Source organism: Eublepharis macularius, chromosome 12, assembly GCF_028583425.1.
Source record: "Eublepharis macularius isolate TG4126 chromosome 12, MPM_Emac_v1.0, whole genome shotgun sequence".
Taxonomy (NCBI): Eukaryota; Metazoa; Chordata; class Lepidosauria; order Squamata; family Eublepharidae; genus Eublepharis; species Eublepharis macularius.
In genome coordinates, this window is record NC_072801.1 from 21,431,111 (window position 1) to 21,447,849 (window position 16,739).

At 42.6% G+C, this 16,739-nt stretch overlaps 2 protein-coding genes across 2 annotated transcripts in view; both read left to right on the forward strand.

Annotated features, from left to right (window-relative positions):
- The window catches only part of LMTK2 (lemur tyrosine kinase 2), a 51,483-nt gene extending 41,786 nt beyond the window's left edge, over nt 1-9,697 (forward strand). The window contains exons 12-14 of the mRNA XM_054992400.1: nt 2,166-2,301; nt 3,482-3,734; nt 5,348-9,697. Coding sequence (XP_054848375.1) covers nt 2,166-2,301; nt 3,482-3,734; nt 5,348-5,372 — 414 coding nt within the window. The 3' untranslated portion in view covers nt 5,373-9,697. The remainder of the gene's footprint in view (nt 1-2,165; nt 2,302-3,481; nt 3,735-5,347) is intronic.
- A 1,317-nt stretch (nt 9,698-11,014) lies between these two features.
- BHLHA15 (basic helix-loop-helix family member a15) lies at nt 11,015-14,294 on the forward strand. The gene is made up of 3 exons (XM_054992401.1): nt 11,015-11,362; nt 12,554-13,249; nt 13,636-14,294. Exons 2-3 carry the CDS (start codon nt 12,736-12,738, stop codon nt 13,716-13,718), a joined length of 597 nt encoding a protein of 198 aa, XP_054848376.1. The 5' UTR covers nt 11,015-11,362; nt 12,554-12,735; the 3' UTR covers nt 13,719-14,294.
- Nucleotides 14,295-16,739: the final 2,445 nt, after the last annotated feature.

The following is a 16,739-nucleotide window of genomic DNA, read 5'->3' on the forward strand; positions in this document are numbered from 1 at the left end:
TGTGGCAGGCATCTGGAATGAGGTTGCAGCCCTTCACTTGCTTGTTTCCTGGATCAATAACTACTCCCCTCATTTCCAAACTGTTTAAGCCCTAATTTTAGGAGGGGGGGGGAAGAAGTTGCCTTTTGGGGCATTTTTGATCAGGGAAAAAGCTGGTGGTTGAAAGAGTGAACCCCCCTCTTCCCCAGAACTGGGGCTTCTGGATCCACACCACTGTTTCACGCACAGACAGTAGCTGTTCAGTTGGATTTTGGAAATTCCTAATTCCCATGCCATGTAGAGCATAGTCCAGCTGACCGGTTCTAATCAATTGTAGCTTTGCTGCTTTGGGGGGATAGCCATTATAACCTCCTGTGAACAAAAGTCAGTCATCCTTCATTAAAATGGTACAGGTCAGCACAGCTCAGTATAAATAGATGCTAAAAATGTGCCAAGCAAGAAATGAATTGAGCACAAGTTCATATGGGGCCCAGAACATTAATTTCCAGTTTTTAATTATGAAACACACTGGGGTTTGCATGCGGGCCTTTTAGTTAGAGCCGCACATGCACATAAACTGAATGAAATTGACCTATTTTCTGAACTCTAAGGTTGTGTATCTAGTTCTTGCTTCTGTAACAAGATAGCTGCAGGGTGCTGTTTATACAATGTGGGAAGGCAAACTTGTGCAGCAAATTTAGGATTTTCTGAAAAGACCTAGAAATTAACTCTGATAGGGTTATAGTATGAAGAAGAATTTTTGGAATATTCTGGGTGTTGTCTGAAATAATAGACTCTGCTGTTCCAAGACCTCCTTTATTAATTCTGTTGTACTGAGCATTGAATACTAAAAGTATGCAGGCATTTCCAAATACTTAAGAGCACTTACATTTTCTTAAGAGGGGAGGGCAACTTCCATCTTGCTGCTGCAGCTGCCTGAACCCCCTTCCAGATTTTGTTCTTGGCAGACTTTAGACCCTCAGAACCAGCATAATGGACAAAATGGGGAGGGGTCTACAGTAGAAGAAAGGGAATTAGTGGAAATCATCCTCCCCATTATGAAAACTTGTGCCCTTAAGTCTTAGGACTTGCATGCTTCGATTTTATATATGCATTTAGTGAACATAGAAACTGCATTTTAGACAGATAATCCTAAAGAGAATCCTGGTTTTAAATGAATTGCTTTCTATTCTATCCAATATTCGATTGGAATATTCTTGAAATGGTCACATTATAGTTAACAAATAATCAAATTCTGTGAGGTTCTGGGAAGGATGTTTGCTCTTGTTTTGTTACTTCTCTATTTTGACATTTGTTTATATTTTATTCATTGGCTGATTTTCTTGTCAAGCATATATTTTAATAACAGAGGAAAAAGATGAAGGAAGGGGGATGATAGAGACAGGTTTAACTAGTGGCAGAAAAGGTATTTACATTGTTCATTTTTTAAACTTTATTTTTACATTACCTTTCTCCCCAGTGGGACCCAAAGCAGTGCATGTCTTTCTCCTCTCCTCCATTTTTATCCTCACAGCAACCCTGTCAAGTAGATTAGGCTGAGCGTGTGCGACTGGCGCAAGGTCACCCAGCAAGCTTCATGGCAGAGCGGGGATTTGAACCTAAGTCTCCCAAATCCCAGTCTGGCACTCTAACCGCTACGCCACACTGGCTTAAGAGAAAGTTATGGCAGAAGGGGGTGTGTAATATGGAATGATTGTTTATATTTAACCTTCTGACCTCAGAATATGTAACTTCAGAGATTGAATTAAAAAAAATACACCAACTACTAAAAGAGAATAATATGGAAGATGGGGCTGCGCTAGTAATTTTAATGCACAAACACAGAGGAGTGAAAGTTACAAATGGCATGATCATTAGAGAGATGACACAGAGGCAATCTGGACTGGTGGAACTGGTAGAATATAGGTGACTTTGCCATGACCACGTTTTGCTCCTGGTTCAAGGAAAAGGTGTACTAAATGCAGAGATTAGGTGTCAGCTTATCTTTTTCTCTGAAAGGGCAAGAAAAGTGACCCTCCCACAAGTGCAAACGTTGCATCTCACATTAATAGAAGGGCCAAGCAACACGAGACCCATGATCAGATCCCCCAGAGCATAAGCTATGCAAGATCCATCCCCCGTCTGCAATAACAGGAAATGATCAATGTTCCTTCTGGATTTTTAAGGAAACACCAACCAAAGAACTTGGGAACCGTGCTGCAGAATCAAACTGCTCGGGCTCCAGCAATGCTCCTACTCCAGCTTCTGGTGTTGGTTACTTGAATAAGTTTACTAATTCGGAAAGCTCTACTGATGAAGAAGGTACTGCTGAAAAATGCTGTTTTTAATGTTACAGGTTTAATCTGGAACATTACAGGTGCTCACAGTGGGGTTTCTTGTGTGTGTATTCTCACTCCAGCCACAAAGAGCCTCTTCCTTCCTCCCTCTGGCCTTGCAGGAGTTACAATTTCCTTCCGGATGTAAAAGTTAACATTTAAGCTATAAGTAGTTTATCACATAAGCAGGGGGTACAGCAGCAGTGGATCCAAGTGAAACCCCACAGCACTTGAGGAAGAGCTGTGGCTCAGTGGTAGAGCATCTGCTTGGCATGCAGAAGGTCCCAGGTTCAATCCTCGGCATCTCCATTTAAAGGATTGGGTAATAAGTGATGTGAAAGGCCTCTGCCTGAAACCCTGGAGAGCTGCTTCCAGTCTGGGCAGACAATGTTGACCTTGATGGACCAAGGGTCTGATTCAGTATAAGGCCGCTTCGTGTCTGTTTAAGCTCTTGTATGAACACACAGCTTAGTTCTTATTTTATTAATTTATTTAAAACATTTGTATGCTGTTTTTCTGCCCAATTAACACTCTCAAAGTGGCAAACAAAAAAGATGTTAAAAATGCTAGACAAAGCGGAAAAGTCTTTATCCTTTGGCAGTAAAGACAGTGATCAAGGGGGGATAGATGAATCTCCCTGAGAAGGGAATTGGATAGTCGAAGCATGTCTTCTGGGAAACAAATTTGGAAAGCTTCAGGCATTCTCTCCTTAGGTTGTGTACAGAGCAAGAAAAAAAGGTGGTGACCTTAAAGGCATAAGCAAACCCCCAAACATCTTCACATTGAACACAGCTGGGTTTGCATCCATGTGTCTGGTTTAAAAACAAGTTCTCTTTTGGTATGATCAGTTCATAGACCCAGTCTCTGTATGTCCATTCCCAATAGTTTTTTTTGTTTTACAACTCATCTGGCCCACATAGCCGAAACATTCCAAAATCTACATTCCAGAAGTGTAACCTACAGAATTTTAGCACATTCCAGATTTTGTGTTGCAAGTGCCATACACTAATCCATTCTCGCTGGCAGTGCCTGTTGCTTTTGCATTTAAGACGTATGATACTGAATGCAGATGGTTGACTCTGCTGCAGATCATTGGGAATCTGCACCTTGGAGATTACGTTCTCTGCTTTCCCCCCTCTTACTCAGTTTTCATGTGTGTGTTTTAGGTGGAGGCTTTGAATGGGATGATGACTTCTCTTCTCCGGAGCCCTCTTTTATATCCAAGGCAGCAAACACTCTCATTAATTCCAAACCTTCTCTACAGACATCAAAGTACTTCTCCCCACCGCCGCCACCTCGAAGTCCTGAACAAAACTGGTCACATTCGCTACCTTACTCTAGATTCTCTATCTCACCGGCAAACATCGCCAGCTTTTCTATTACTCACCTAACGGATTCAGATATTGAACAGGGAGGCAAGTATTTTTTTCGTTCAAGCAATTTTATCCTTCGCATCAACATTGCTGGAATTTTTTAAAATTGTATACATATAAAGGAAGAATTATTACTCTGAGTTCAACTTACAGGTTTTTGCCACACATTTAAGTGGTAGCATGGTTGAATTTCAGTTGCCAAGACCTTCTGTTGTCGTTTGGTTATCTCCCTGACTTGCTTTCTCTCATGGGGTTCCTTGAAGTTCTCCTGTTCATTCAGCTTGTATCTATTGCATGTTTTTCCTACTGCTGCTGCACTGCTTCTTTCCAACAGAGGTGGCCCAGTCAAGGTGTGTGCGTGTGTGTGTGTGTGTGTGAGAGAGAGAGCAATTTAAGGGATTGTTAAGGACTACAGAGTAGGAACCAGATGGATCTTTGCTTTCTGCCATTTCTTGGCCAGAAATACCAGAGCCTTTTGTCAGACAAGACCATGTTGAGCATAAACATATCAGTGGTCTGACTTATTATGCAGAACTTTGCATTTGTAATCTTTTGAGCTGTTCCTGTTTTCCAGAAAGAATTCCCAAACCCTTTGGAACGTAAAGCATGCCAAATAAGCAAGTTCATCAGTGGCCTGTTTTGTTTTGTTTTTTAATGATAGAATTAGAACAGATCTGTTTTGAGCGCATGCAGTGGCCCTGGTCCTTGAGGTCCTTGGTGTTTTGGTATGGGAGTTCATTTTTTGATTCAGCTGAGCAATGTTGTTTGCACTTTTGCTAGAAAGTGCTGATTAGATAATATTCTTTGCTTGGTTTTTATTAATAAAGGCCAGTGTTTCAGATAAGGCATAGCTTTCTTGGTGTCCTGAACAGTGACATTGAAGTGTGTGATTGGGACAGTTGTGCCTGGGAGACTTCCATGTGTGCCCCTTGAGGCGGGATTTCAGCCATAGGAGAGAATCATTACGGTACCGTAAACGTTTTGAGAGGAAAAGTATAAGTCCCAGGGTATTCCTCCCCTTTGGGAAGCTATTATGACACAGCCCACACTGGCTGCAGGCAGGCATCATGATAACCATGGTTGTGCAGCAAACACTGGTTAATCTAGCAGACTGGCAGTGCAGTCTTAAGCACAGTTACACCCTTCTAATCCTGTTGACTTCAGCAGACTTGGTTGGGCATAACTGAGTTTAGGATTGTACTGTAATTGAGAATTTCTGGTTTGCCTTCAGCAGGTAGAAACTCTTCTAAATCCTGCTGTTTCTGTGACTGCAAAGGACCTGTGCTGCTCCGCAAACGGGTTTGTGAATTCATATGTTGCAGCACACCATCTATGGTAACCAGGCCCTAATTTGAGATTCTGCTTTGAGCCCAACTTGTTGGACTGTTTGCTCTCCGATCTCATAACTGACACTGAAGTTTGGTCACACCAGGGTTTACTGTGAAGTCTGAATGCAGCCATTGAGGTTAAGCCGAGTTGCTCCTCCCAAAACAACTCTGTTGTTTCAAGACTCTTCCCTTATTTTTATGGAACTTGCATAGGAAAATTTCCCTGGGAAGTAAACCCAAAGGTGATACTTTTGTCTCAAGGGGCTCCTTGTGAAAGTAAAACATCCGCGTACTTTCCAGACTGACAGTTTTGTTTCTTTTTCACAGGAAGCAGCGAAGATGGAGAGAGAGACTAGGCACCGAATGCATGCAGACATGCTTGTGAAGACATCGGGGAGGGGCGATGGCCTGGTAGCCGACTTGAAAAGGTGCGCATCCAAAAACCGAAGCAGGTGTGCCGAAGTTTAGCAGTCGAGCAGTTGGCAAGCACTGGAAGGCTGATCAGGACCTGAATTGTGGAAGGCGAATGGTATTCTTGTTGTGTGTTGTTTTTGAAACTGGTGCATTTTGCGTTTCCTTAACAAAAAAAAAAAAGATTGCTCTGTGCTGTCCCTCCCCCCAGTGCACTCCCAGTACTTGAAGTATTCTACATAAAAAAAAGTTATGAAATATGTAAAATGGTTTATGTTTATGGTCTGGTTTATATATAGGATTGTACCATACCCTTTTTTATCCATGTATTATCTGTATGAATGTGTAAAATTGTACATAGCTGAGCAGCAGGTGGCTGTGTCACTTGAAACGCTGGGACTGAACGCTGTTGTATAGCAAGCCATATTTCTGAGAATTCACCCGCTACTTAACTGCAGATGCCTATAGGCAATCCTTCCCAAGTCCCTCTGCATTGTATAAAACCTTTTCTTTTTTTTGCTTCTTGGTTGCTTTGGCCCATTGAACTGAGCTCCCTTTATACTTCTTCTGATCCTGTTTTGGACAACACACTTATCAGAACATTCGGAGCTTGAGTCTTCCTTTTTTAAATAATTTCTAGACTTGTATGTGATGGTATGGTTTCTCCTGAAGCCAGCCACTGTCCTTTTTTTTTGAGATGTATTCCCATTTTGGAAGTATGGAGTTTGATGTATTGGCCATGGTTGTGCTTGGCAAAAAGAGAAAAATGTGGTGGTGTTTTTTCAAAAGAAGTCTGAGACCCTGGAATCCTTTCAAGTATGTTGGCTTCACTCCAGGTGGCCCAAGTTTTACTGGCTGACTCCTGATAAATTGCTTCTCTCCTCTTCTGGGATCTAACTGGGAATCAGTCTAACTGGGAGGAGGTGATTGAGTTGGCTTCATGCAATTGCTTTTCTTTTATGAAAGCCTGACTTCAAAAGATCAAGAAGCTCAGTTATGGGGCTGACTGTGCTGGCTGGTTTTATTACGTGGTTTTCAGTATGGGCCAGGGGCTCTCATGCCTCCTTAAGGATGAGAGAGGCAGCTTACGAGTTAGTGGGCACTGCCTGCTTTGTTATACTCAGATCTTTTAGCAGGCTGTTTTGATGGGCTTTTCTAGAGCTCCACAGCACTGAGGGAAAAGATGCTCTCACTTGGTTTGTGGAATAGGAAAGGCCCAGTGTGGCATACACTCCTTGATTGTGCACTGCATATATGTATGTCCCTCTCTCAGTAAAAGGCGCATATCTGAAAATGAAGCATTTGAGTTGTAAAATAGCTTGTGTCTCCTGAGCTTTGGCAAAGGAAGAAATTTTAAAACTGGGGGGCCCTTTTTGAAAGCTATCTTGCTGTCTTTACATAGCTTTGGGTCTGACTGAACTTCTGTGAATCTTGGTAGCTTAAAATGTTTTAAACCGTATTCCCCCCTCCTCTCCTCATCCCCTTCCGCTGTGAAGACTACAGGAAGGGTGAAATCAAGTCCACTAATATTGCCAAATGGTCATGCTGCTGATATGCTAGGAGCTGCGCTTCACAAGGAACTCAGGCCCTGTAAAAATGGTATCTGCTGAAGCAGCCTGTGCCCTCTGCTTGCCAACCTACTTGTATGCAGTGCACTTAGGTTGTCCTGTCCTCCAGTGATTGTTTTTGAAAGTGCCAGTGTTGCCGTGCATTGAATTCTCTTTTTTAAAAACACAAGCTGTTGTTTTGGTGGTGGCCTCTTGAAATCTTTGCTCAGCTCTTCAGTGGGCTTGGAGACCTTGCGCAGATGGCCAGTCCATCTCTCTTCCCAGCTTGTTCACAGTGTGATAAATGTTAAAAGCAGAATACAGGCTGAGAATGAAAAGCTTGCAACAATCTGTGGAGGTGTAGAGCAGGTCTGGATCTTTGTAGACCATTATTTTAAAATGTAGTTTATTATGGGATTAGATGAGATGAATTTATCTGCAGAAATTTAATGTTTGCATTTTACACTTTGGGATTTTCTCCAGAGATGGGTATTCCCTCTCCCACTTTTTTAAAAAAACATTGAGTGTATCATGCCACAGAAGGGAACATCTGTTCCTTTATCCCAGGCCTGAAATCATACCGACATCCTGGTGCCCCCCCCCCCGAAGATTATCAAATATCTGGTGCAGTACATGGTTTTGAAGATGGCTTGTGGAGGGTGTTACAATGTGGGACTGGAGTGCACACACATAGTGCTTCTCGCAAAAGGTTTGTGTGACTTTAAGCAACCTTGAGGTTTTTTAAAAGTTCACCCCATGTTGCTGGGGACTCCAACACGGGATTAGCCTTTATGTGAATGGTGAATTCGGACTTTTGAGGCTTGCTGTCTCAGGGAGCATCCAGAGAGCCCAGTGTGCTAAATTGCGCCTTGTTAGCAAGACAAGTATTCCAGCATGCCTTCTGCTGCAGTGTGGCTGAGGAGGAATCCCCCTACTAGGGGTAAGGAAGGATGAGGCCTTGAACCATGTATAGCCCAGTTTTAACGTGTTTTCACTGGCTCTCTAATTCACAGATCTGGCTTAGAAGTCTCATTTCTTTAATAGTTACTTGAAGACAGTTTTTAAAAAACAATCGAGGAGGTGGATTTGTGTGTGTGCGAGTGAGAGAGAGAGAGAGAGAATTTGAGCAGATAATCTAGTTTGTAAGGGGTGCACTGTTTGTGTACTGTTCCAGGTGTGCAGGTCCCAAGATCAGCGTGTTGGAATCTTACCCTTCTGTTGCTGCTGCTACATAAGCTAGGCTTGGGGCTTTCTCTTTCTCTCTCTGCTTTTTAACGGTTGTATGATAGCAGCAATTTAGCCAGTGAAGCCGTTTCCAACACTGTGGATCAATTGCTTGGGAAAGCTTTGCCTGCTAAAGGACTGTTGATCACACTGAAGACCCTGGAGTTCTGCTTTCAAAATGTCAGCTGCCCTAGCATCGGTTGTCTCTTTTGGCGCAGTTGGAGTATGTAAGGAACTAGAGGGGAGGGTGTTACTTGGGGAAGGGAAGAGGAAGTTAGTACTTGTGTCCCCTTATGTTAAATCATACGGCTAAATTAGCAATGCTGCTGCCTCAGGGAACCTGCGGTGCAGTGGCTCTGGCTACCGCTCCCTTGCAGAGAAGAGGTGGGGGACTTAGAGTAAGCAGAGCAGACCTGATCTGCTTTGTAAGTGACCGACGATGGTTTCACTTGCCTCTGTTTGGAGCTTGGTAGCTGAGAGATCCTTAGGATTAGGTGGAAAGATGGAAGTTCACAGCTTTTTAAAGGACAGTTGGTTGAAGCAAGTCTGTCATTTTGTAACGAGAAGCCAAACCAAGAACAATAAGGATTTTTGCTTGTTTAAAACATTTTCCCAAACCTTTTTATAATGGGGGTGGGGGTGGGGGACAAAGAAGATGAAAGCCACTACAGCAGTGGACAGAGTTCTCTTTTAATCCTTGGGGGAGCAACTAGTGAGAGCCATTGAAGACAATTTTTTTTAAAAAAACAAATCAGTATTTTATATTGTGATTTATACATGCAGTTCTGATTTGATTTTTTTAAAGACAGAGTGAGAGAGATTGAGGACTGGTTAGCTGCTTTGGGAAGAGAAAGCTATTAAGCACTCATCTAAAATGTCATTGGAGGGAAAATGGCTATTTGGGTGGGAAGTTGGGATTGGAAAAATAATTAGCCTTATAAGAAATAGCCTTAAAAAGAAGAATGGAGTGTACAAAATTAACTTCAGCTTTAAGTTGTATAAAATCCTTTAAAAATCAAATCTTTGCTAAGGAGGAAATTGTAGAGGAGAATTTAAGACTGAGCATATAAATACACTAAGTGTTCAATGCCACCAGCCTGTTTTTTTAAATTAAACTTGAATGCGGTTAAGATGTCTACTTCCGTTTTATTAAAATTGTTTGATCTTGCACAGTGGTTAAGGTGTAACCTAATGGTAAATGGTACCGTTGTATGTGTATATACAAGGTTTTACTCTTATTTGTAAATGAGGAAATTTATGTAAACAACCACAAGGGAGAGGTTTTCCTATTGCAATTTAATACAGGTATGAGGTTTATGGCAATATCACAGTTAAAGAAAATTTCAGGTTGAATTTGTCTTTAAATTGTGTACATCGAAAAAATGTAATATTTCTACTGTACATTGATCATGCATAGTGTGATTCAGACTGCTTGTAATTTAAAAAACAAACCTTATTTAATATTCAAAATAAAATAAAGGTATATATTTATAAATTCAGTATCTTTATACATTAATTCTGCTACCTGGTCCTAAGGATTTGCTGTAGTGCTATTGGTGGTAATGCCATGTTTTGTAAGGAGGTGCCTGTATGGTTGTGGCGATTAGCTTGTTGCATCCTTGGCACTTTTATAGTGCTGGTGGTTTAAAATATTGTTAAGCTTCTGTGCCAGTGCAGCGAGGATGAGAAAAATGGCTTCTTGTGTGCCAACAAAACTTGGTCATGGAAAGGGCATTGCAGGTGCAAATAAAACTAACTAGATGAACAGGTTTTGAGACTCAGTTGTGGATGAAGTAGAATGCATTGATTTCCCCCATTCTGCTTCTTCCCATGACGCTCTTCCTGTTTAGGTCAGACGGAGAACACAGCAGACGAGACCTTGATGGTTGCTCACTTCTGAAGTTGCCCTTTGTGGACCAGGTTTTGTTCTTTGGGTCCAAACAACGTAATTATGGTTGGCCTGGCTTCACAGCTTTTCAATCAAAGCTCTGTTGCATCAATCACAAGTCTTTGCTATGCTTTCTGGAGGCACAAATTTGTATACCAGAGGTAAAGACTTTTAAAAGACCACAGTTAGATGGATCGATCTCCAAAACAAAGGAGCAGCTTCCTCCCTTCCCTTAGCTTCAAGATTCTCTGCAACTTTTGCAAACTGTTGCCTGTGGATCTGTATCTGTAAGAAGGAAACACATTTTCTGAGTCTCATTAAAGACTCGTTGATTTAGTCTGTAAAACAACTTTTTTTGGCTCTTGATTCTCTGTGTAGCGTGGGAGTGAAATAGATATGTGCTTGATCTTCTGCTTCAGTTTTTCTGCATATGTAGTGGTTGTTGGTCTGTTGAGTAATCCTGTATTTTCCATCTAAGAATGCTGCTAGTGTTCCCGAGCATGGAAATGTAATCTGGTTTAGAGACTCACGCTTCCTTTCCAGGAACGTATAGCTAAATTTCATCTTGAATTTTTTGGCAGAAAATTGAAAGGTCTTGTATTGGAATTGCCAGGGGTACAGCTTTGGAAGAGCCTTCTTCCCTCAATTACAGGTTCTTTACCCTTTACTCTTTTCATACATGGAAAGGATATACAATCCACATATGACAATAACATATTCATTTTTTCCCCTCTGCATGTATAGGCAGCATTGGAATTTCGGCTAGTCCAGTGCTAGAGAAACACTTGAAGGTGAATGTCACAGTTTGCAGACTTCATTTTTCTAGTAATGCTTTGTGTGCATGGGCTTTGTGTGCCCTGACCAGTGGAAACAATAATACACCAAGTAGTTATAAGGTCACTAGCCTCTCTCCTTGCGTAACGTGGGGGCAGGGGCAGTGCCAGGATCTGTCTTTTGTATAACCCGTGCCAAGCACCAGCCACATGGCAAAGCACAGTCCCCTGTGTCATAATCTCGCTACTGCCACACACACACACACACCCCCTTGGCTTATTTGCAAAAGACTTGTCCAAGCCAAACTCCACCTCTCTCATTTGCTGCCTGTGCATTAAAGTGACGTGTCCTAGCCCTGGTATAGCAGTCCACCAGAGAACAGGGAAGTCAAAAAAACTTGCTGTCTTGAATGCCAGTCGCTCACTCATCAGGCTTTTTCGTTCTGCTGCCTATGCCAGCTTAGACCAGTTAGAGATGCTGCTGGCAGTGGTTTCATCGCCAGGTAAGGCACTCACCTTGGTTTTTGCCTGAATCCATTAAAGTGCCCATAAGAAATTTCCCTGGCTTGGATGGTCCAGGCTAGCCAGAACTTGTCGGAGCTCGCAAGTGAAGCAGGGTCAGCCCTGGTTAGTACTTAGGAGATCAAGAATGTCTAGGACTGCTATGCAGAGGCAGGAACATCTCTTGCCTTTAAAACCCTCCGGGGTCACCATAAATCAGCTGCAATTTGATGGCAAAAAAGGAAATAGCTGGTGGCAAAATGTCCACAGTTCATGGTGGTGCCCTGTGCATGAGAGCAATAGATCATGGAGGACCATTAATGGAAAATGTGTTTAGATTTATTTTTACTTTTTAGAAATCTATACCTTTTAAAAGACTAGTGTTCTTTTCTAGTATTCTGTTTCTTCAACTGAATCTGGTTTGGAATTCTAACTTTTTTAAAAACACGTTTTTGAAAAGTTACATTTTAATGCAAAGATGTAAGCTGATGGGAGAGCGTGGCTTCTCCTCCTGGAGCAAAATAATGTGAGTTAAAGAAGAAAGTAGCGACTGTGGGGAGAAGGGACTCGGAAGTTACCGAGATCCATACCCATAGTATGTAAGTATGGATTTATCTCTAGGTCCTATACAGTTGGCAGTTTAGCTAACTTACAACTATACGTGGAGTCTGTCCTACCATACAGTTGGTGGCTTTCACGTATTGCATTGAAGTATGCACAAGGCCTAATGTGTGGAATGGCCCTAAGTGCTAGGCACAGGAGGGAAGTGTGGGTGAGCACACCCACAATTGTAACAGTAAGAAATTTGGGGTCCCTGTAGGCTATTTTACTAGTAAGGTCTTTGGCCTCTTTATTATCTCTGTTAATTCATCCATCCAAAGGACTTGAATCTTGACACTCTTTTCAGGGCTGATCCAAAGACTTTTGTTGCCCCAAGCAAAGTATGCATCTTTGCCTGAGCGTGGCAGCCTGGGAAATTCTTTACTGTGCAATAAGTTTAAATCTTAAACTATGGCCCAGGGACCTTTTAGGGCAGTAGCTTACAGTGTTGTAGAGGAAATTGTGTTTGGCTATCTAATGAATTGATATTCAGGATAATTGATGAATTTATCATCTTTAAACGCTGCATACTAAATTATAATACATTGCCAAGTTTAGTGTTCTGTGTACTTAAATACTGTTATCTACTGCAGGAAGAGGACCTCAAGGTTGTTTCCTCTCAGCATTACCACTTTGTGATTCTAGCCAAGTGACTTGTGTTGAGGCTGGAATTCTGGCTCAGTCAACAACCTGTTTATGGTCTGCTCTTTAAAAAAAAGACATCTGGAGCCCAGAGCTAGTTTTAATAAGAAATAAAAGTGGTTTTACACCAACAATGAAGACCAAAAGCAAAGGAGCAAAACGTAAGCATGCAGTCCATGAGGATGCAGCGCTCCAAGAACCAGCTCAGAAGAGAAATGAGCCTCTGAAATGTTCACGGCGCCAGGAGAAGAGGAACAAAGAGAGCAGCAAGCCTGCTGCTCGGCCTACGAAACTTCCTTGGAGCACCAAAGACAGGCGTTTGCGGCGCCTTGAGAGCAACGAACGCGAGCGCCAGCGTATGCACAAGCTCAACAATGCTTTCCAGGCCTTAAGGGAAGTCATCCCGCACGTCCGGGCGGAGAACAAACTGTCCAAAATCGAGACACTCACCTTGGCCAAAAACTACATCAAATCTCTCACCTCGACAATTCTTCGGATGTCAAACGGACATCTCCCTTCCGCCATAGATGGGTCTACTTCTGGCAGCAGATCCAAACTCTATGAACATTATCAGCAGCAATGTGGGGAAGAGGAGTCTACAGAGCAGCTTCAGAAGTACTCGACCCAGATCCACAGTTTCCGACAAGGTAGCTAAAACCAGCTAGCTGCTTCTCCTGGGTTTTTGTGTGTGCGTGTTTTGTTTCCTGGGAAAGTGTTGAAGCAGTCAAGCATCTCGGTGTTAATTCCACCCCCCACTTTTCTCTTTCAAACAAGTGATGCTTTTGTGACCATAGTGGAAAAGGCTCAGTGAATTCATCTAATGATTATGAGGATTTTTCCCCAAGGTGGATACTTGCAGAACTTGGTGCCTATCTTATTAATCCATCAGTCTACCTGCTTCCTTACATGACAGTAACAGTGGCACAAATGCAGGGGAAATCCTAGAAAGATGCCTGGATCAGACAATATCAGGGTAAATATTGTTTCAAAGATAGATCTGACCCCGTTCCTTTCTTTTCTCCTTCCCTCCTAGTTTTTCGTTTCCTCTACCTGAGGCACTGCCAGCCAACGCAAGACAATGCTGAGCTTAGGACTAAAGATCTGACCCGGCTTTAAGGCAGCCCCCGTGTGAACACACGAAGTTGCCTCCTGCTGAATCAGAGCATTGGACTGTCGCGGTCAGTCTTGTCTGCTCTGACTGGCACTGCCTCTCCAGGGTCTCACTCAGCAATCTTTCACGCAACTCATGGCTTGATTCTTTTAAACTGGACATGCCTGGAATGGAACCCGGGGCCTCCTGCATGCAAAGCAGATGCTCTGCCTACTGAGCCACGGAGCTGCCATTCAAGACGTTCATACCGGCCTGTTCATCAGATCCCTGGCTGAATTTGTGATGCGCGAAAGGACTTTTGAAATATTTATCACTGTGTAGCATCTGGCTTAACAGAGGCTTGGAGGTGCTGGTGGGTGTTTTGTTAAAAGCTGTAAATAATAAAAATAAGTGATATTTTTTTCCTTGCAGGGCCTGTGATCAGAAAATAAAAAGAATTTTTGGGGGAGTGGGTGGGATATATTACTAATCTCTTTTGTTTTGATCCAAGTACAGTTGATTAAATTAATGCCAGGCTACTAGAGAATTCTTGAAGAATCAACTTGTATATTGTGAAATAATAAAAGCATGGAAGGGGCTGTTAAAGCAAAGAGAATTATGATTGTTTTGTGCCTGCTTTGTTTTTCTTTTTTAAATGGACACATGGTGTGCCAGTATTTCTTGCGTTCCTGGCTTCTCTGTCTCCCAGATCCCGTTCATACATCCTTTGGTGGCTATCATAAGAATCCAGGTGCCTTGGTGAGAGCGTTAGAAAAAACATACTCTGCCAAGGAAGCTTGCAGGTTGACCACCCACATTCTGAACCTCTGTTGTGTACCCTGTACTGAAGTCCAAGAAGGAAAGGCAGGATAAAAATGTATGGAATAGCCAGTCAACCAGGAGTCCCCAGAAAGCCTGTAAATACAGAACCTGGAGTTCAACAACTTTCCTTGTTAGCCCAAGGAAACAGCATTCAGCGGTAGACTGCTTCAGAACATGGATAATCTTCGACAACACATGGGAGTGGGTGGGTTCTGGATTGATGAGCTGGTGTGAAACGAATTCCATGCAGTGTCGATAGCTTGGAAACTACTGACTGGAACGTTCTGATAGTTCTGATATTCATATACCTGAGACTGTTCACGAACCTGGGAGGGCAGGGCACAATGCGTTAGATTGTGTTGGGAGGGGAGGAAGACAGGAGCTGGTAGACAAGGCCCAGCACCTGCCGGAAAATAAACAGCAGGCTAAACCACTTTGAAGTGCTTTAATGGCAAAGCAAACAAGCGCTGGCTTCTTTTGAAGGAAGACAGAGAAGAGCTTTGTTGTGATGGGCACAGCTTACATTTTAAATCAAAATGGGTCAGGGAAGTCTGGCTGCTGCTCGCTCTTCAAATGGAAACGGGAGATTCAGCTGAGAGGGGTATGGTGAAACCTGGGATAACCATGCACGTAAGAGGTAATGCTTTGCAAATTGGAATTCTTTTTAAGATGTTCTTTACTTTCATGTAAGTTTCTGTGATGTACTGCTCTATGTAGATTTTTATAAAGTAGTCTTTCTTGACAGAAATTAGCAGGAGTAACACAGGAGTGGCCACTGGCCACATTGCTCTTAATTTATGGTTTTCATCAAAAAGCAGCATGAGCTAAGAAAATTGATATTGTTTCCCAACTTACTGTGGACAAAGTGGAATAGTTATGTACTTATTTAGAAAGTTTATAAGGCAGCTCTCAAGAACCCTGCTTGAGTTAGCACATGAGATAACGATAAATGTAAGCAAATCATAAAAATCAGCACAGAACAAGCCCATGGTATACAGGATTAAGTAGACTAAAAGAGAAGGGCTTCAGCTTATATACAGCTTTAAGAAGACAGAATGCTTCAATTAAAAGGCTGGATAAAGAGAAATGTTTTGGCCTGGTGCCTGAAGGACAGTAAAGTGAGCACCTTGCAGCGTAGCTTGTCCCTGCTTGGGGGGGGGGGTGGATTTGGAAACGTCTTGTTAGGTACAGACTGTGGCTCTTAGTAGAGAGCAGTTTTGGAATTTTAACAAAGGGTAGTGGTGGTGCAACCACAAAATGCGAACTGCAAAGGATGCTGGAGCCCATGACAAAATGTTGAGGTTCCCAGCCCATCGTCCTTCTGTTATGGAGGCAGCTGTTTCCCAATGGCTGCTCCTTGTTGATGGAAAGATAATGTTTCCTGGGCTCTATAGAACATCTCCTATTTCCAAAAAGTGGAGAAAAGCCAGGATCGGCTCTTTGCTTTGGGGAAGAAGGGACTTGGCAGCAGGAAACTGATCTGCAGGCACCATGATACTGGTAAGTGCCATGTTGGGAATCACTGGGCAACCTGAATAAATCACTATAAAGAATCAGATGCTTTCCTCTCCCTTGCACTGCTCCAAATTAACTTGGTGTTGGGTGCCTCTGCTAACTCAGAGGGCAGCGAACCACTGTAGAAGTTACATGTGATTGGGAGGAGCCCTGCAGGAAGGGCTGGCCACTCTTTCCTTTAAAAATTAAAGCACACTTTTTTCACACGCTGTTTTGCCTTTTGGAGTTGCTAGCACCATAGTTTTTCTGCCAAAAAAAAGTGAACGTTGCAAGCATTCAAGATTTTGGGGAGAAAATCAAAATAGGAAATGGATTGTTGTGGAACCATAAACCACACACGATTATACCACGTCGGACAGGGCAGGGTGGAGATGCACAACAACTGAACCAGATGCACAGCCATGTCTAATGGTAACCACATTTAAAATGGAAGCGAAAGAGTCTCAGGCAATCAAAAATGGTTAAAGCCCCTCTGTTTTTCCAAAAGCAGATTTGCTTGACTCTCTCTTTTTGGGAACTTGCATAGAAACAATTCTCTGCCAATGGAGACGCCACGGCAGAGAAAATGGCAGAGCTATTTAGAAAGGTCAGTACTGTTTACTTGCAAGAGATTTGCAGCCAATGAACCTTTGGTAGAAAATCAAATCATTTGCATCGTTTAGGAAGAACAGGATAAAGGTTATTAACCACATAAGGAACATGAACAATGC

Excerpts from the sequence above, each read along its gene's own strand:
- BHLHA15 (XM_054992401.1), top strand. The coding sequence starts at position 12,736 with ATGAAGACCAAAAGCAAAGGAGCAAAACGTAAGCATGCAGTCCATGAG. Across the intron at positions 13,250-13,635 it reads GATCCACAGTTTCCGACAAG|TTTTTCGTTTCCTCTACCTG; the intron begins GTAGCTAAAACC and ends CTTCCCTCCTAG.